The sequence below is a fragment of the Mercenaria mercenaria genome, chromosome 5 (assembly GCF_021730395.1).
Source record: "Mercenaria mercenaria strain notata chromosome 5, MADL_Memer_1, whole genome shotgun sequence".
NCBI lineage: Eukaryota > Metazoa > Mollusca > Bivalvia > Venerida > Veneridae > Mercenaria > Mercenaria mercenaria.
In genome coordinates, this window is record NC_069365.1 from 41,936,493 (window position 1) to 41,957,951 (window position 21,459).

Below are 21,459 nucleotides of genomic sequence, written 5' to 3' on the forward strand. Positions count from 1 at the left end.
AATGATATTAAGGTTTATATATTTATTAGACAGTAATGTATAATATCACAATATTTTCTTTATTGGATTTCGACGAAAGATGAGTATCTTTTACAGAAGAAGTAAGAACATTCATGAAATGATACAACAAATCTGTACATACAGCGGTTGATTGTGAAACTGTTACACCCACTTGCTGAATTAACCTGTATACCGAGGGTAGGACAAACACATTGACTTAAGTACGTTAACCATCGATATAATAGTTTCACAATCAGCCGAAAAATGCAAACAAACAGAACAGTCACTAAATGACAAATATAAAAAATACAGTTTATTGCAGCAAAATCATGAAACACGGGTGATTTGAATGAGCAGCTTGTGAAAGTACCGGACAATATTTAAAACAAAAGGACAATGATGGCCATAGACCGCTCACCTTAGTTTCACAGATTACTTGAACAATTTTGGTAGAGTGTGACGCATGTAACATAACGTATGAAATTTTGTTGAAATTTGGCTAGCACTTTCTGACTAGAAGTTTTTAAAGTATCCACTATAATATTAGAAATACTAATGACATAATGAAAAATTGTCAACCCCTCGTGTGTGTGGGGGGGGGGGGGGGGGGGGGGCGGAGAGAAGGAAGCATGCTTCCGACAAACGGAAATGATTCTGTATATGATACCGGTATTATTTAACGAAGACATTTTGTGTTAAACAGGTAGATTATTAATTAAGTTTTTAATGGTCTGATCTATTGAGCACCTTTTAACCCAAGTGACAAAGTTACAAACTTGGTCTACATTTCAAACAGACAATCATTCAGATCAAGAATCATGAAAAAAGGTAGAAAATGAGGCACTAGGTCCTTCAGTCAGTGACTGATCTAGTGGCCAAGATTTAACCGAGATATTCCAGTTTGGAACTTAACCTAGATTTCATATAGACAAACATTCTGACAAAATTTTATGAAGTACAAAATATGGCTTCTAGAATGTTAACAATGTTTTCGTATTTACTAACCTAGTGGCCGCCGTTTTCACCTTAGTCAACCAAGTAACAGTAACTTTCGAGATTTTGTTCAGAAAATTTAATTAAAACTGGGCGAAATTTGTGACTACTAGAGTGGTAACATTTACATTTGATGACGAGCGACGGACGACGACAGACACAGGGCGATCAAAATACCTTGTGCACAGGTGGGCTCAAACATATTTGTACACAAAAATAAATCTACTATGGCTGAACTGGTGTTGCAACAAACAGTATGACGCCGTTAGGGTTAACAAGCAGTTTTAGTACATCGTCGGGACTTTTCGTTGTCACTTCTTCCTCTCCAGTAAAGCCATCGGATATTGTATAGCCATTAGGTGAAACCAGGCCAACGTCACCTGTCCGGACACTAAACAATGTCGGATCACCTGGATTAGGTAGCTGGACGAAAGCCAGAGCGAAAGAACCGCTCGGATTTGACAAAGGTTTTGACCAGACTTCTATTGCTGTACCTTTAATCTGAAACAGAGTTCAGGATATTAAAGCTTTAAGGTTCATGTAAGATGCTCGATTCTTTTAGCAGGTTTCATACTACGTAGACTTCTTTTCTAAAAATAGTCATAAAATATGTTACATGACAAGTACTTCCAAATGGAACTGTTAACAGACTTTTTGTTTGCTAAAATTGAACATTCAGGTGAAAATTTCGAAATGCAGATGTAATGAGAAAACTTTCATTCCACTACTATGTATATGTCTGCTCTCATTGCATATTTTAAAGTTTAAAACAAACTAAAACAAACATAAATCTGATGAAACGTTAATCAGCTTGCAAAGCTGTTAATCCACAGAACATTTGTTGTGTCTCTGTTTTGTTCGTACTGAGTTTTGTAGTGCAGTCATTATCATAATTATTATCAGTGATGCCTCCTCTGCGATGTATTTAACCATGTATTATTTTGACCATGTATTATTTAAATATATTATGTTCAGCATATCTATCATTTTAACCATGTGCTATTGCAGTCATAAATTTTCTTAGCCATGTATTTTTAACCTAATGTATTATTTAAAAAAGTCAATCATTTAGACATGTTTTTTTATAATATCTCATGATAAACGAGTACTCAAAGAGATGCTCTTTGCTATTTATTTTATGCAAAAGTATACGGCTTTGATTTATTTTGTGTGTAACTTAAATTATTATTCTGCTTCAGTTGTGTTCAGTTCTTCCTGTGTTACTACTTTTAATACTTACTTTATTTGTAACTAAACCTTTTCTGCATAATTTATACCAAAGCTGTTGTTTTTGTCTGTTGTTCATGGTTCAAGATCTATTTTTGGGTGGACTGTCTCACAACTATTTCATATCTATCCGTTGTATAATGTAGTTCAGTGCGGAATAATATACCACCTCAGACGCCATTATCGATACAGACCGGAAAATGTGGCCTACTCCATCACCACCCCTTTGCGGCAGTCGTGGAATTGATCACAAACTTTCAAGTACTCATGCCCAGTAAAAAATATTTTGAATATATACCAATGGCGCAGTAATTTACTACAAATAACTATCAGCTGCATGCCTTTACTTAACACCTTTTTACTTTACATGGAGTTTGAATGCATACTTGTAACTGTATATTTTACCAAATCATAGTATCATATTGATGATACGGTTAGCCGAATCAAATCCTATATTGTATTGGGCGCTGTTAGTGCTTATGTTATTTTTTGGATGGATTATTTTCATACACGTACTAACAAAAATCACTTTCCATCAGTACTATACTATCAGTACTTTGATTTAACTTATACCCTATAATCTTATACCAATAATCTGTGTTTGCTTGACCCCTTACCAGAGTTCACCTATTTTTTTCAAAGTAACTGACAACTTCCCACATATGAATCGAAGGCAAAAGAAGAATGACACTTCACGTATTGTTTCTGGTCAATTATGACGGAGAATACGTCTTGTTTTTACTTACAAAAGCTATTCTTTTCCCCTGTATTCCAAGTGGATCTTGGTTGATGGCTATAAGATGTTTATTTTGGAGTAGAAATTTGGCTTCCGGCGATATACTGCGCAAGTCGGTTGACATGATCAGAGGTGACGCCCATATTGCCCACATCGCCATCTGTACTTTACTTTCTTCATAACTGAGACCGAAGTTCCCAATCGTCAGCTGAAAAGTTTACACATGAAGGCATTTGAATGCTTTGTACAATTTAATATGAGCCGCGCCATGAGAAAACCAACATAGTGCATTTGCGACCAGCATGGATCCAGACCAGCCTGCGCATCCGCGCAGTCTGGTCAGGACCCATGCTGTTCGCTGACTGCATTAGGCTTTGAAATCGAACATCATGGATCCTGACCAGACTGCGCGGATGCGCAGGCTGTTATGGATCCATGCTGGTCGCAAACGCACTATGTTGGTTTTCTCATGGCGCGGCTCAATTATGTGAGAAATAATGGTTTCGTGAGACTCTAGGAATGTTGATTTTGATGGATGGATGGCTTGGGAAAATACCTAATCGGCAAGGATTCTATAATAAATTCATCAGTTACTTAAAGGACCTTACATCTCATTTCTGAAACTTTTATCACATTTTAAGAAAGACCAAAGAGTGTTTAACATTTAGCCTGCTAGAGGCAAGTGATTCTGCCTTTACGACCAGTGCAGACCGAGATAAGCCTGCACATCCCGTGCAGGCTGATCATGATCTGCACTGTTCGCTATTCAGTCAGTAAATTTTCAGTGAACACCCCTTTAAATGATAAATAGTATTGCCCGAATTGAATGATGGACCAGTCCATTTTAGAAATTTAGCAGGCTAAGGGTTAAGTCATACCATATCTGGATCATTCCATGCTCCTGGCTTTGCGTATGACGAAAAGTTACCATCGTCAGTTCCGTAATATTTAATCACACTCTGAACACTATCCCAAGTGTCTTGAATATCCATGTGATTTCTCCAAAGATTGCACGTTTGCTGAATTGCTGTGTAGTTCGGCTGAAATTCAGATTAATGTTATAACTAAAGACGGGTAATATAAACCAAATAAAAACAAATGTCCTGCTTCTTCGAAGGAAGGAAAGATCATTCCGCTTCATTTCTTTTGTAATTCTGCAATAGATATTTTAAAGTCTAACTTCGAAAAAAAGCTATTCACTAATGTCACAATAAATCAACAACAATTTTATACGAAAAATAAAACTGTAGGAAAAGAACGTAATTCTTTACAAGCTAGAAGGTAAATGAAAACACTGTTTAAAGTATTTCCACGTTCCACCACTTACATCCCACAGAACAAAAAAAGCAACAGAAATAGATACACAAATGTATGAGAAAAATAAGAAAGCTAGAACTATTATCAGAAAAAATCCCCATAGATGTCACGTCAGATATTGGCGTAACTATTTCGAAAAACGAAAATGTCCGACATAAATAAATTGAATTGTAACTTACATACTCGTTCGTTGCTGAAAGACATTTATATAAATAACCTGAGCTAAACACAGGCATTGTCGCAATATGTAGAATGAACAAAAGCTGTCTAATAAGAATGTGCTCGACTATTTGATGCCCTTCCGCCTAGCTTATATACAAAAGTGGGGCATAATTTTGCCAATATGTAAGCCTGTCAGTTTTAACATTATATGTATCCCAGGTCTTAGACAACAGGTGCTTGAAGGCAGACTGCGATGTTATATTATATTCAAACTTTAATCCAGTATCAACAACTAAAAATTGGTATCAGCAAAAAATCCCGTTAAATATACCTTTATTCCGGATACACTTTGATAGAAAGGCCATTCGCACGAATACACCATCGGCCGTCCAGTTTTGTTTAGGAAGAAACCAAAAGCCTCATACCCGGCATCGAAATCACGGCGGTCCGAGTAACAACCGTCAAACTTTACATAGTCTACTTCCCATTCTGCGAACGTCATGGCATCAAGTTGTAGGTAAAACTCACTTCCGGGGTAGCCGGCACACGTGTGAGTCCCAAAATCTTCGTAAATACCGAACTTAAGGCCCAAATTGTGAACCTAAATAGACAATCAGAAGCAACAGACATTCAACCTTCTGATAATTACTTGCGGTCAGTTTGTAAGGATATTAAAACAAGATACAAATCATGGTCATTTATCAAGATTATCAAGATTGAATCATTTTTAGACACAATTTTCTTTTTCTTTGAAATACACTCCACGGGTGAAAATGGCGTACAGAGATTAGGTGTGGGAAACTTGAACAAAATGCGTTTTAGTAAGTAGGTGCATGACAACGTGTTAAAGACATATATTTATAGGATATTAGCTTTGTATCGGGAAATATGCACGAGTTCTTCCGCTGAAGAACAAGTGCATATTTCCCGATGCAAAGATAATATCCTTTTTATTACATACGCATCTACACGTATAAATATTATGTAAATATCATAAATATGTTCAACAGCCTGAATAGGATTGACAATACTGAACTAAATAGACAAAAGTAGTGCAACAACACACACTGAATTACGTCACGCACCCGATATGAAATTCAGGCGTCAGTGTATGGAAAAAATATTGACGTTTCCGGTACCAGTGTAACTTAACGGGGAATAGAAACGTGTATGTAATAATTATATTTACATAGTCCGCAAGTGCACGTATTCCACTTGGAAATCTGTCTGGATCCGGCTGTAACTTGCCCAATTTAGTCCTATTCTTGGCTAGCCAACAATCATCTATCATTATATATTCGTAACCGGCGTCTTTATAGCCTTCCTTTACCATCAAATCTGCCATAGTCTTTATCAAACGTTCACTGTAAATGTAAAATGGAAAGTATCAGTTTCTTTAAACTGACGGAGAAAAACATGAAAAAGTGATCTCACGGCATTCTGTATTCTGTATTTGCAACATAAAATTACAAATGTCGTCCTCTAGCTCAAAATAAATTGAACTAATTAGCAAACTAATGATGAACCTTCTGAAATTATTTTGAAAATATCGATTACTTATTTGGCAAGTTTGAGAATTGTTTCAAGCCCTAAAGTTCTGGAGGGTTCACACTTTATTTTGAAATAGTTTATTTAATTTCCCAACGGAAATACATTCTGGGCATTACCCAAAATGCTGAACCCTAAACCGGTAGAATTCTGGAGGTCACACCTGTTCCCACCTTTGAGGGCATAATGGACTTACATGACTAGAGAAAGAAAGATGCCCAAATAAGTTTCAACACTTTATCATAATCAATCTAGAACATTAGATTAAACTACAATAATAAGTGAAAAATTACATAAAATAGTCATATTTAAAGGCTAGAGAAAGAAAGAGGAAAATTAACCTTCAGTCACTCGCAAAAAAACTACAGTAGAGCTAAACCAGGTTAGATAAATAATTCCTATCTTCGAGACTGTCATCCTACAAGAAACGGTAACAAACAAGTACCTGATACATGTGTCTGGTCGGTTCAGGCAGTCCGTGTTACACCGGAACCTTTGCCAAGTCAGCCAACCCATTGGTGGTGTGAGGGCTAACCCATTATCTAGACCGGTCGCCAAACGTAGCAGGACCGCTGCCGTCACCAGAATACGTTGTAACATTTTATTTTCTAAAAGAAATATAAAAAAAAATCTAAAAACAAAAAATTCTAAAAAACAATGTTACAATTCCAGTAGGAATAGCTACGTTCCAAGAATGCAGTTTCCCTAAAACAAACCCCTGTAGTAATGTATATACATGTATGTACATGTATGTCTTATCATTACTCGTGCAGTTTTTCTAGGTTCGAAACGGGGATGGATGTGAAATACAATGTACTTGTTTTAATTCTTGTATATTTCACTGGATGAAATTCGCTCCTTTTTGTTTGGTTAAGGAGTTTTGTCGCAATCAACAGAATTTTTGTGACTGGCCAAAATCGCTTCTTTCGGTGAGACTTGTAAAAGTTGCAGGTGACGTATGCCTAACTAGAATCACGTGTAAAACAAAAGGTAAATATTGGTAAATTGTCTGTTTCAATAATTGCCCGATGCCGATAGGCAATGCAGTTGATTGGATATCCTTGCCTAACTGTGACATGAATGTTTGGACAAACGCTGAGGGAGAAAGCAGTAAAGCACAAAGAAAGTTGCTGATCAAACAAATATGGTGATTAAATGCCAAACTGCTCAATATGGGCTAACCTTTTTTTACATGCTGTCACATGGTGACGATATGTAAAATCGATCTAAAATAATTATAAATTATATATTATATATCCAAGTATTTCACCTATTAGGCATTACCACTTTATCGTAAAGATGTCGAGTTGACCAAGAAACCTACTTCTTTGACAAGCAAATGTGAAACAGTAAATATGCAGCAGGGCCGTAAAAACATCTATCCATCACTCTACAGTAAGGTATCATGGCACGAACAAGTTATGGCAGTTTAGACACCTGCAGGTGGCAAGCCAGACTCTGAGGTCCCCAGGTTGTCGTCACAAACGTTCAAGTATAAAGGTGTTCAATCTTTGTATATTCTGCGATAAACAACGGTTGACGCACGGACAGGTATGGGAAAATTGACGTCAATTATGACGTCAAATTACCGCATGACGTCCTGTTCATTACTACTTGGATAAATGTAAGAAAGAAAACAATCAATGCCTTCTTGTGGTGTGTCGTCTAATTTACCATGGTTCATGGTTCATATGCTTAAATATCAAATCACTCGGACTAACGCACTCGTGGTTCTTGAAATTCTTGTGCTGTGTGGACGCATTGGCCGAGAGGGCTAAGACGCTTTCTTACGGAGGTGAAGGCCCCGGGTTCGATTCCTGGCTACCCCCATTGCGGTGTGTCCTTGGGCAAGGAACTTTATCGCGATTGCCTCGACCCAGCTGTAAATGGGTACCAGCAAATTGCTGGGGGTAATATAATTGGTTTTAACTGTTCTTAAAATAGGGTCGCTCAAAAGCTCTACAGAGCTTATGTCCATTGTTTCACAAAGCGACGGTAAATATAATTTACCTTTACCTTTACCATTACCTGCGAATCTGAACTCTGAACCATGATAAATTAGACGACAACTTGATTATTTGTTAAACAGTACTGTGTTATTCTTACAAAAGAATGCAATAAGATAAAATTATAACAAAATTGATTTACATGTAAAAGCTGACATGCATAGTCTAAAATTGTAAACTACAGTCAGTACTTTTTTCTAATACTATGAGAAAAGCATTTGTAATTTGTAGTGGTTTAAAGCTTAGTAACCCATAGATTAAGGGGGCGAATTCTTACTGTATCTCCACAATGTTATCGATTTCTGAGTAGTAAGAAGGTAAAAAGTGGAGGTGATATGTTTAGACAACACACGCGTTTTCATACAAGCAATATAATGTATTTATAACTTTTAACTAACCTCATTTAATATCCTTTGTATACTTTGTAAATTGTACATATGAAGTAGATCCGTTGATATGTTATCATGCGCTGTCTCGCTTGCCTGCACAAGGCCGATACAGTACACCGTACAGGCATGTGACTATGAATCGATAAATCAATTGTTGAGTCATTGAAGCTTTGGGGTTATGGTTTAAACCAGCCCGTCCGTACGAAAGTTGGCCCATCACAAATAGTGTAACCTTCGAAAGTGTCTTCTATGAAATATGACAAAATGATCCCGCAATAACTTTATAAAATGGGTAGACAGATATATTATGTAAATCTACTTATTAAACGGTAAGGCCTAAAAAAATTCTTTGTTTCCGGTAACATGCTAAAACAATTAGGGTAGGTAGATCTAGGTCGGATTTTTAAAAAAAAAATTTTTTTTACAAAGTGAGACTTTTCAGAAGTTATTTTTGTGTCGAAAAAAAAATGAATACCCCTACAAATAAGGGGGCTATGCCTTTAGAGCATCAGTAAATTGGTTTCTATCATCACTGACCATGTTTAAAGCATAGAAATTGCAGTTATGCAACTTTTTGTTAAAAAGTTGAAAAAAGTATTCTCAAAGGCCATAAAAACATTTAGGGTCAGGCCAAAAATTTAGGGTAGCCTAGGTCGGGGTACCGGAAACAAATATTTTTTTTACGCCTAATATCGGACCTGAAGTGGTTAACCTATATTTACATGAGGTCATAAGAGCGCTGAGGAACTTCGATGCTGTTTATTGAGTTGTTTATTGTATAGATCTACCTAAACATAGTGATGATTGCTTGAAACAATTCATGTTGAGTAGATCTATCGTCATTAACGATTTTTCATGTTTTAAAAATCATAAGACACTTTCGTTTTACATGTGATTGTCTGTAAATCCGTGTAAAAAACTCATTATACAGCTTACACGCTATATAGGTCATTTTTCCCCGACACAAACGGAAGCACACATAGCCGACTCCTTTGAAGGGTAGTGCAAGATACAGGGGGCGCTCCAATTCCAAAAGCTTCCTAGCTGGTTCTTTAGCGTGCCAGGTGTAAAACACCCATTAACAGGACTTTTATTTTATAGTAAATTTAAGTTGGAGAAGCGGGGAATCGAACTCACTACCCCTGGTTTCGTAACCAGGCAGTATTTCCCCAGGACCACTGCGCCCGTCCGATAATTTTCAAGAACTTATTGAACGACCCTCAAAAAGGAAGTAAAACTAAGATTACGCATGCGTAAACATTTCCAATATGGCCTCCAAAACAATGTTTTATTGTGATAATTTGTGAGTCACTTTCTACGTTATATTATAATACCTGGCCTCAAAATGACGACGATTCTTGATATAAATGAAGGTGGAATAGATCCAGAAGCTGAAGTTCGCAAGCTTCAGGATCTAGTGAAAAAACTAGAAACACAAAACGAAGTTCTTCGACGTAAGCAGAAACTGTCAACATCAAATGATTCGAATATTATAGAAAACAATGAAAATGAAGTGTTGAAACCTGCGTTAAATAACAGTGTATTTTATAATACTAGAAAACATTTAGAAAAACGTGATATATCGCTCAGAGGAACTGAAAATTTAGACGGTGTTGAACTGATAGATGTTGATGCATCAATTCCAGATGATGAAGATTCTTGGTAAGACAATCTAAATTTTTGAGAGATTCCTAGATGAAACTGATGTATAGTATTTATTCAGCAAGTGTTTGTCAAAGTAAGTGTATTTGCATAGAATTGTGTGTAAATCATGCATCTAGAAATTACATTAAATGCACTACAGTCTGTACCTGCTGCAGGCAATGTTTCATCCATAATTATATAGGTTCCTATTATATACTCGTATAAATTTACCCCTGTTAAGTTAGAGTGGAACTGTAAACATCTATTTACATTCACCCGTATTCTCTTCCATTGAAAATTGTGACATTCATTTCGTATGAACAGCAAAAGGAAAGGCACGAAAGTTACGTCAGCGCTGCTTAGAGATAACGGGCCGCTGTTTTGACGACGTCCGCATATAGTCAGGGAGAACGTTCCTTAGATGATGTCTCAGTTGTTCTGTCTGGTGAACAGAAAAGTCGGGAAGCTGATTTTAATGTTAAATATAACAAAATATGTGCATTTTAAAATTTAATCTTGTTTACAAATGGAAAGGAAATATAATCATGATAATGCAAATAATTTATATAAGAAATGAAACTTTTTTCGGTGTTTAGCACAATTCATTTTTAATTTGCCGATCCTATTTTGTCATTCATTTCGCTTGAACACCAAAAAAAAAAATTTCATTTCTTAAATAACATTCTCATTTATAAACTCTGTTATGTTACGGTGGAACCTTACGGAAAAATATTGACCATCGCGTGCAGATGTCATTTGTGACGTCAGTTTCATGCATTTAAATTAAAACTTCTTTAACAACTATATTTTCAATTTTACCCCTGGAGGCTAAAGATATATATTGTATAAGGCCTAAATAATTATAAGTGTAGTTACCGGTATGTATGTTATAAAAAGATTATTAGATTTACATCGAGAAATATGAACTCGTTTTCCGCGGAATGATATTGCACTCCAAAAGTCGCGCATTATTTCAACTTCTGAACAAGTCAATATTTCTAGATTCAAATCTCTAATAACCTGAAAATATTGAAGTCTAAACTTCATATTGGGTACGTGTGATATCATTTTAATGCGTGTCGTTGAATTGCTTTCTTTTATTTATGTCAGTATTGTTACTTTTATTCAGGCTATTAAACAAATTCATAATAATTACATAATCAGGTTTTTTTTCCCTTCTTAATAGGGGCTTTTAACAGGCCCCTTCCCCACAGAAAAAATTTATTTTAAATCATGCAGTTTTCCCCCAAAATTGACTTTACATCAGCATGATCAGGTTTTTTTATTCCCCTTTACCAAGCTATTTTTTTCCCAAATCACAGGCCTGGGCCCCTTCCAATTTTGGTAAAAAAAACCACTGATAATATTTATATGTGTAAAAAAAATGATTCTCAGGGCCTCCTCTGGGTTTTTAGCTCACCTGTCACATAGTGACAAGGTGAGCTTTTGTGATCACGCAGCGTCCGTCGTCCGTGCATGCGTGCGTAAACTTTTGCTTGTGACCACTCTAGAGGTCACATTTTTCATGGGATCTTCATGAAAGTTGGTCAGAATGTTCATCTTGGTAAATTCTAGGTCAAGTTCGAAACTGGGTCACATGCCATCAAAAACTAGGTCAGTAGGTCTAAAAATAGAAAAACCTTGTGACCTCTCTAGAGGCCATATTTTTCAATGGATCTTCATGAAAATTGGTCAGAATGTTCACCTTGATGATATCTAGGTCAAGTTCGAAACTGGGTCACGTGCCTTCAAAAACTAGGTCAGTAGGTCAAATAATAGAAAAACCTTGTGACCTCTCTAAAGGCCATATTTTTCATGGGATCTGTATGAAAGTTGGTCTGAATGTTCATCTTGATGATATCTAGGTCAAGTTCGAAACTGGGTCACGTGCGTTCAAAAACTAGGTCAGTAGGTCTAAAAATAGAAAAACCTTGTGACCTTTCTAGAGGCCATATATTTCACAAGATCTTCATGAAAATTGGTCAGAACGTTCACCTTGATGATATCTAGGTCAAGTTCGAAACTGGGTCACGTGCCTTCAAAAACTAGGTCAGTAGGTCAAATAATAGAAAAACCTTGTGACCTCTCTAAAGGCCATATTTTTCATGGGATCTGTATGAAAGTTGGTCTGAATGTTCATCTTGATGATATCTAGGTCAAGTTCGAAACTGGGTCACATGCCATCAAAAAATAGGTCAGTAGGTCTAAAAATAGAAAAACCTTGTGACCTCTCTAGAGGCCATATATTTCATGAAATCTACATGAAAATTGGTCAGAATGTTCACCTTGATGATATCTAGATCAAGTTTGAAAGTGGGTCACGTGCCTTCAAAAACTAGGTCAGTAGGGCAAATAATAGAAAAACCTTGTGACCTCTCTAGAGGCCACATTTTCCATGGGCTCTGTATGAAAGTTGGTCTGAATGTTCATCTTGATGATATCTAGGTCAAGTTTGAAAGTGGGTCACGTGCCATCAAAAACTAGGTCAGTAGGTCAAATAATAGAAAAACCTTGTGACCTCTCTAAAGGCCATATTTTTCAATGGATCTTCATGAAAGTTGGTCTGAATGTTCATCTTGATGATATCTACGTCAAGTTCGAAACAGGGTCATGTGCGATCAAAAACTAGGTCAGTAGGTCTAAAAATAGAAAAACCTTGTGACCTCTCTAGAGGCCATACTTGTGAATGGATCTCCATAAAAATTGGTCAGAATGTTCATCTTGATGATATCTAGGTCAAGTTCGAAAGTGGGTCACGTGCCCTCAAAAAGTAGGTCAGTAGGTCAAATAATGAAAAAACGTGACCTCTCTAGAGGCCATATTTTTCATGGGATCTGTATGAAAGTTGGTCTGAATGTTTATCTTGATGATATCTAGGTCAAGTTTGAAACTGGGTCAACTGCGATCAAAAACTAGGTCAGTAGGTCTTGAAATAGAAAAATCTTGTGACCTCTCTAGAGGCCATACCCTTGAATGGATCTTCATGAAAATTGGTCAGAATTTTCACCTTGATGATATCTAGGTCAAGTTTGAAACTGGGTCACGTGCCTTAAAAAACTAGGTCAATAGGTCAAATAATAGAAAAACCTTATGAGTTCTCTAGAGACCATATTTTTCAATGGATCTTCATGAAAATTGGTCAGAATTTTTATCTTGATAATATCTAGGTCAAGTTCAAAACTGGGTCACATGAGCTCAAAAACTAGGTCACTATGCCAAATAATAGAAAAAACGACGTCATACTCAAAACTAGATCATGTGGGAAGAGGTGAGCGATTCAGGACCATCATGGTCCTCTTGTTCATACTTGTCGCCAACCTTTTCGCCAATTTGAAAAAGTTGGAGCCACTTTAGAGCCATTTTTGAGCCAAAGTTCTGAGCCACTTTTATTTCTTTTAGTTGGCTGTCATAGTGTGCATAGAGAAATAAAATATTGTAAATAATTTCATTAGGAATAATAACAACTTTTGAAGGTGTATTAGTTTATTATAGAAGTAAATTCAATTTGTAGTTGGATAAAAAATGACAAAAATCATTCTCTAATTTAAGAATCATATTTATCCATGTCAGAATTACCAATATTTCAGGACTCATTTATTTTCGGAAAAGAAAATTCGGATTTTTTTCTATTCTAAAAGGTCGAGTTGAACACTCTTCTAATGATTTTTAAGAAGCCACGGTAGCAAGTGATATCTTCCAGTTTCTGAACATTTCAATTTCAAAGAAATTAACCAGGTCCAGGATGCAAATTGAGGCAGATGTGTTTTAATTTTCGGATCCATCGTTAAAATCTTTTATGAAAACTGAGGAATCAAAAATTATCTTGCTAAAGAGTAACAAATTAAATGTATCTTTCGTACTTATTTAAAATTCGTCAGTCATACAACTGCATGCCACAAACATGACAATCTTTTTTTTGTAAAAAATCGCAACACAAAGTACACCGTAATCGGCGTTAATTTTGGTGAATTCTCGGCAGAGGTCAAACATACAAGCTGGCAGATGTTTTGATTAACATGACCCGATTTGTTTTCCTATTAAACAAAGAAGGCTGAAAACTGTGTGTTATTATTCAACAATTCATTTTTCTGATGTCACAATTATTACATCATAGCGTTAAACGGCATAGCGGCGCCCTGAAAAAGAAATCAACAGAAATCAGGCATATATTTGATGGATATCGTCAAGGACGTACATAATAATCCTTGACGTGTTATAATCAAAATAATATATCTCAAACAGTGATTTGCTCATGAATAAAATCATTGTTTGTTGTTTAGATGTGTATTATTATATCACTCGGGCTGCGCCCTTGTGATATAATTCCTTTGCATGTAAACTCCAAACAATGATTTTATTCAATGACAAATCACTGTTTGGGATATATTATTTCTTAATAAATAATTAACTATGCCTGAAGAAATATGCAGTCGTTGTTTTAGATAGCGGAATATTACGCTCCTCAAGTTGCACAATATTTCTGCTGCAGAACTTGTTCATATAAAATTTCTTGGTACAAAGCTAATAATAGGGCTTAAGCTAGGTTAAGAGTAAGATTTTAGGGAGAAGACACTTCTCGGAAGTTCTCCCTCAGCTAAGATTACGGAGAAGTGGAGAGATTTTAGGGAAACTTGGAAAGATTTTAGCTCCATGACATGCAAGACGAAAAGGGAACTAAATATACTTACCGGTATATAACTATTTTTAGCTCATCTGATTATTTGAAAAAAATGATGAGTTATTGTCATCACTTGAGCGGTTGTCGGCGTTGCCTGGTTAAGTTTTATGTTTAGGTCAGCTTTTCTCCTAAACTATCAAAGCTATTGCTTTGAAACTTGAAATACTTGTTCACCATCATAAGCTGACCCTGTATAGCAAGAAACATAACTCCATCTTGCTTTTTGCAAGATTTATGGCCCCTTTTGTACTTAGAAAATATCAGATTACTTGGTTAAGTTTTATGTTTAGGTCAACTTTTCTCCTAAACTATTAAAGCTATTGCTTTGAAACTTAGAATACTTGTTCACCATCATAAGCAGACCCTGTACATCAAGAAACATAACTCCATCTTGCTTTTTGCAAGAATTATTGCCCCTTTTGGACTTAGAAAATTACTTTTCTTGGTTAAGTTTTATGTTTAGGTCAGCTTTTATCCTAAACTATCAAAGCTATTGCTTTAAAACTTGCAACACTTGTTCACCATCATAAGCTGACCCTGTACAGCAAGCAACATAACTCCATCCTGCTTTTTGCAATAATTATTGCCCCTTTTGGACTTAGAAAATCATTTTCTTGGTTCAGTATTATGCTTTTAAAGTCAACTTTTCTCATAAACTATCAAAGCTATTGCTTTAAAACTTGCAACAGTTTTTCACCCTCATAAGTGGACACTGTACATCAAGAAACATAACTCTATCCTGCTTTTTGCAAAAATGATGGCCCTTTTTAGACTTAGAAAATCATGGGTAGGACAATATTTCTATTATACAAAAAAAATCAGAATGATGAGCGTCAGCACCCGCAAGGCGGTGCTCTTGTTATTATTTCCTGTCTTTGTTTAAATCTAATAATTCAAAGGAAATAACAAATTCACTGAAAATATCAGTGATTCTGTTTTCTTACCCTTGTAAATCTAATTTCTTATCCTTAAAAATCTGATGTGATTATGTAATTATAACCTGTATAAATATTGTACTCAGATACAGGAAAGTTTGTACGACTTAGGTCATAGTTACAAAGGTAAAGTTTTCTTGTTTAGCATGGGTAGCATTTTAGCCATTTTGTAACCAGAAGGCTAGCCTAGGATCCCACACTATCTTTTGCCACAATTGATCCAATTGGCAGATTTGTGATAAAAGTGGTGCATAAAATTCATAGGCATCAAAAATGGAAAATTCTACATATATGTGTTCTAAATCGTAATCTCTGAAATTTTGGGTGCTTCTGGTAATTTGCCTATGATTTGAATTGTAAAACATCACTCAGTCTGTATTTGCATTGTGTGAAGTAGCGCGTGTTATAAACATTTTAACACGTGAATTGGAATTTGCTGTCCATTAGCGGACACATTATCAGAATGATGCTGTTGTTGTTTTGTTGTAATTATTATGATTGATTATTTGATTTTATTTGATTATATTTTGACAGTTCAAAAAGTAACTCACCTCAAATATATCATAACATCCATTATAATTTTAATGTTTTAAAAACACATTTTTAAAGCATTTCCAAACCCGCTTTGTATGCTGAAAATAACAACTCAAATTCATGCACATTTTTATGCCCCTGGCATCTACTGATGCGGGAGGCGTATAGTGATTGTCCTATTGGTTCGTTCGTCCGTCCGCACGAGGTTAACCAAATGGGACTGTTTCGTCTAGCATCAATACCCCTTACTAGAATGACTTGATACTAATGCAGATGTAACCTGTGACCATTCCTCATCTTCAGACATCTCCTGACCTCAGTTTGACCTTGAACTTGACCTCGTTTTGGACTTAGGTTGCTTTGTATCGACAAGGATGCCAGGATTTATTTTAAATGATAAATGGGTGAAAGTCATAATTATTTGAAATACAATGTAAAATGTATAATTTAAAATACAGTGTAAGACGTATTTACAGAATTGTATGTCTACATATTCTACAGCATTGTTGATGACAGAACTGGTTGAATTGTACTATAGCTACAGTAGAAACACTTGCATAATCTAACTAGTCATGCTTAGTGTGTGTGTTTGTTATAATTTGAAGTTTTTTTTTCACTTTGCAGGTTATATACATCACCCCGCCCTCCCACACCTCAACAACACAGAGTTAGCCCATATAAATACATGAGACAAGATTTAGACAACCCAAGTCCAGATGTTCAGTCAGCTAAAAGGTCCCTCAAGTATAAATTGGATGAAGTAGCTCGAAGTAAGTAGAAAGAAGACATTAACTAAACTGGTATCTTTACAAAGTGAAATTTGATAATACATGTACTTATGACATGCAAGACAATATACATGTATGCTTTGTAAAATTCTAAAATTGGTAAAGCTGTACACCCATTTTTAGATGTAACAGGTACTTGGGTAGAGTGTCCAGAGCACAATGTTCTGAGTGAGACAGGGGCTTTTCATGTGCTTCGCCTGACTGTCATATCAAGTTTAGGGGAGGCAAAATCTGTTTATGACTTACTTACCAGTGTTTGCTAAAATCTGTTATCTAGTACATTTCTATAATTATAATTGTTGTCAAATATAGTTATGTGAAATTCTACTTGTCTGTAGGGGCTCTTGGACAAGCTAGGCATGTCAGACAGTTGATTTTACTGTCCTTGAACATTCTAAAGATGTGTGTCACTGTGCATGATTTGTTTTAAATATATCCAATTATATCTGGAAATTATATTGAGAAACATTGCATGATTTGTTTTAAATAGCCAATTATGATATCTACAGCATACTTTCTTAATCATTTGAGAGTGTCTGCTTTGATATTGATTTGGAAAATTATTTTTCAGTGAGTCGAAGCAGTAGTACCCCTGCATTTCAGAATTACTCAACGCCGCCCCGTAACAATGGTACAGCTATGAGTTTGTCTGCAGATAGCACCCCCTCTCCAAGAATCATGAAACCTACTGCTAAAGCTTCCCCATTACATACAGGTATACAAGGTATGAATTTAAACAATACTTTCACAGACATTTGATTATTGGTAAATAATAAGCAGTATTCAAATTGTTCAAGAGCAGGTGAAGAAATAGATGTAGCTTTAAAGAAATCATAAGGTTGCTTAGAAACAGTGTTTAAAGATATTTGAGTCTCTCTACATTAGTTATGTTAAATATCTCTAAATTTAAGAAAATCTCAGAGAATTCCTCATTTACTTTGACAGGTTGCAGTGCATACAATAAAAGGTAGACTGGCACAATGACTTATATTTCTATGCAGTGAATGTAGTCATAGAAGTCCTATGCTCAGTACAATAATCTTAACATCAGGTCCTCTTAGAAATTCTCTAGAATAGACTGGCTTTCATCTCAGAATTAAAAGAAGGTCAAGAATTTGGGAAAAAATGTAAAAATATTGTTATCGGTCTAATGGCTAGTCTACAGTAAAGATAAAGGGCTGTTATATCTGTCCTGTAATATATATTGAAATTTTCAAGACAAAATTCACCTGAAAACTGTTGACCATTTAGAAATATTTATATTACACTAAAGGCAAAGTAGCGGACAAAGCTTACTTGAATGTGAACTTGGCTTTATGACGATTTAATTTGTATGAAATTTTCTTTGTTTTATAGTAGGAAGTAAAATAAACACTGGCACGTTTACACGGCCGAAGAGGAACAAGCCTTCACCTATACAGACGTCCACCTCAGATGATTCTAAAGAAAATATAGAGACTGTGCATCACCCTAATGTTGCTGATATTGAGAACCTAGCTAAAATGCAAGAAGAAAGTTTGCGACAGAGCATTGCACAAACTTCGCCAAGACGAGGTACACTTTCCATATTTGTCATTAAGTGATATATATATTAATGTATACACTAGCGCATGGAACTGATATTTTGTCTCATATCAACCAAATTATATGTGAAATTTTGTTAACTGCATTTGAAAAAAAAAATGTTTGAATGCCAGGATAAGGAGTAAGTCTTTTAATCTTTAGCCTGCTAAATTTCTAAAATGGACTGGTCCATCATTTAATTTGGGCTGTACCATTTATTATTGAAGGGGTGTTCACTGAAAATTTACTGACTGAATAGTGAACAGTGCAGACTATGATCAGCCTGCACAGACGTGCAGGCTGATCTTGGTCTGCACTGGTCACAAAGGCAGAATCACTTGCCATCAGCAGGCTAAAGGTTAAAGATAAATTAGATTGCTTTCATACAGTTATGGTCAGGTGAAGGAAACTGTACAAGTAATGTTCTGTCCCTTTCCTATGGATATATTGAGTCCTGCTCTTTCTTTCCAACATTTGCTGGAAATTTTCCAACTGTTTTCTTCATTCCATTAAAGCATTTCTAACATGTAACGGATATTTCAGCAGTTTGTTGTACATAACTTACCATCAACTTGGCATAATAGCTGACATTTACACTGACAGTCCTTGAAGATGCTTGGCATAATAGCTGACATTTACGCTGACAGTCCTTGAAGATGCTTGGCATAATAGCTGACATTTACACTGACAGTCCTTGAAGATGCTTGGCATAATAGCTGACACTTACACTGACAGTCCTTGAAGATGCTTATTGACCTATTTTGTGTGTCAGTTTTGTTGAGAAAGAAAGGACTTGCATTTAAATCAAGTTTGACATTCATCAGTGTTTTCTATTAATGTCTAGTAATTGTCTTTCATCAAGGCCAAGAAATAATTTATGCTTGAATACTGATTACAGACTTGAGTGAAGATTTAAATGTTTAAATATATGTTAAACAAGCAATTGGCGTTTGAATTCAGTGACAAAATTTTTATGCAAATAAGAAATATATCAAGCAGGGTAATATCCTTTAAAAAAAATTTTGGTGTGTGATGGATAAAGCTTTCAAATTATTAATTATGCGAGGCAATATGAGTTTGTCTTATATATTTGTATGTGTACTGTTTTATTTGTATGTAAAAATATGTAACATGTTGACCGCGCCACAGTAGGGATTGTATATAGGATTGTTCTTGCTTATGTATGTTCTGGACCTTGTTACCTGTAGGTTTTAGGTCACGGCCTTTGCCTAATGTAGCTGCTTCCAACAATACAGATAGTAATAGTGGGTCGCCTGCAGACTCTAATAGATCTAGTCCTGCTCATTTTGAGGGTAAGATAGATGTTGTAGCATGCATGAGCTGTTGTAGGGAATTGGTGCAGCATTGATGTTGTATACGTAACTGTTAACTAACCTTATTGGCATGAAATGGTAAAATGTTGTTTTAATGAAAGATACATGTGCTGGATCTTGGTTGTGTTCTAAAATATGTTTGATGCATTAGTAATGCATGTAGGTGGTGGTGTTTACAGCATGCCCATTCACGCACTGCAGTACGTGAATCACGTACAAAATATCAAATGCACGCATAAAAATCACTTGTTGGGGGTACATGCACGCAGAGATTCGGAACTCTAGTTCAGCTGCAATATCGCTGTTTATTTCATCGCGCACTTGCCAATTGTTTGGTATGGTCTAAAACGCAGATCCGGTCCAAGAACGTTATAATTTCGTTTCCATCACCGAATTCTCGGCGTAATTGTCAGCTGTATAGAGGGGTTTGGTAAATGTTTTAGTCGGACGTCATACGGGTCGTGTGCAAAAAAAGAATGGATACGAAACGCAAAAAGGCATTTTAGCTTTAATAAACTCAGCAAAAGGTTAACAGTATTTTATTTTTCGATATTTAACTGCAATTTTGATACACATTGCATATCTGTAATAGTTTGGCCATTTATTATTGATGGACGAATTTTACCAGTCTTCAGTTGACTGTATGTTATTTCGGACGAATCGTGTTCCGTTCACGAAATTGGGAATACATGAACCTTGCTGAACAACTATTCATATTTAGTATAATATAGGGAGGGGTGTTTTGATTCAGAATTTCCTATCTTAACTTTGGAAAAACATTTTACTTTTTCTAAAATTATCTCATCTGTTATACCCCACCCACGAGAGTTCTGTATGAAGAAAACAACAACAAAAAACAAACACAAAAAACATGTAATATACAAATTTCAGTAGTTAAATAGAAAATTTTCAGATCTGCCATGTAGTGTACCCCCAAATTTTGAAGTGTACCCCTATTTTGCAAAAGCAGGGGGTACATGTACCCTCAACTTTAAAAATGAGTGGGCATGCTGACAGTGTTTTAAAACAAAGACATTATTTTGCCTGGATTTTTTACCCAGAATATGTTGAGAAATTCTGCCCTGGTCCTTATAGATTCTAGTATGTTATGCTGCTGTGATATTTTATGCATGTCTGCAATGAATTTGACGAAAAAGAGGTCACATACAGTGCATGTTGGTTACTTGTTAATCAGTGGTATATGAAATAACTTTAATGTTTAAAAGTTTATTTTTTTGTTTACCGTAATCTTTCAGATCCCCTCTCTCACACCAAAGTTAATATTATATTGTATTTTGCCCCTTCAGTGTTGTGACCCCTAAAAAAATAAAAGCTCATTGTATTGGCCAAGTTGTAGAAGAAATGGGCGTTGATGAAAAAAAGTGTTCCATGCATTGTTAGGTTGTCTTATTTAAGTACACAATGTAAGTTATGCATACATTGTTTATGTTGTATGTGCAGAGCATGCATGCAACAATGTTGTTTTTAAGAATCTGAAAATACTTGATTAGAAAGAGTATGTGATTTAGAAACAATTTGTAGATTGGCAGTCTTGATACAAGTTTTAAGAAATTAGTAGTTATTTATTTAAACAGTATTGCATTT

The 21,459-nt window shown here is 35.6% G+C and overlaps 2 protein-coding genes across 5 annotated transcripts in view; one reads left to right on the forward strand and one right to left on the reverse strand.

Annotated features, from left to right (window-relative positions):
• Nucleotides 1–7: 7 nt before the first annotated feature.
• Nucleotides 8–8,543, reverse strand: LOC123557012 (alpha-N-acetylgalactosaminidase-like). The gene is made up of 7 exons (XM_045348178.2): nt 8,388–8,543; nt 6,429–6,591; nt 5,625–5,799; nt 4,767–5,036; nt 3,835–3,996; nt 2,967–3,164; nt 8–1,494 (listed from the first exon to the last, which is right to left on the reverse strand). The coding sequence occupies exons 2-7, from the start codon at nt 6,581–6,583 to the stop codon at nt 1,219–1,221; spliced, it is 1,236 nt and encodes a 411-aa protein (XP_045204113.2). The 5' UTR covers nt 6,584–6,591; nt 8,388–8,543; the 3' UTR covers nt 8–1,218.
• Nucleotides 8,544–9,633: 1,090 nt separating this feature from the next.
• The window catches only part of LOC123557013 (SLAIN motif-containing protein 2-like), a 35,700-nt gene continuing 23,874 nt past the window's right edge, over nt 9,634–21,459 (forward strand). For 2 of the 4 annotated variants that reach the window (XM_045348179.2, XM_045348180.2), the window contains exons 1-5: nt 9,634–10,040; nt 16,794–16,939; nt 17,529–17,681; nt 18,314–18,511; nt 19,729–19,833. In XM_045348179.2, coding sequence (XP_045204114.2) covers nt 9,724–10,040; nt 16,794–16,939; nt 17,529–17,681; nt 18,314–18,511; nt 19,729–19,833 — 919 coding nt within the window. In that variant the 5' untranslated portion in view covers nt 9,634–9,723. The remainder of the gene's footprint in view (nt 10,041–16,793; nt 16,940–17,528; nt 17,682–18,313; nt 18,512–19,728; nt 19,834–21,459) is intronic. The other 2 variants (XM_045348181.2, XM_045348182.2) reach the window with 2 other exon arrangements.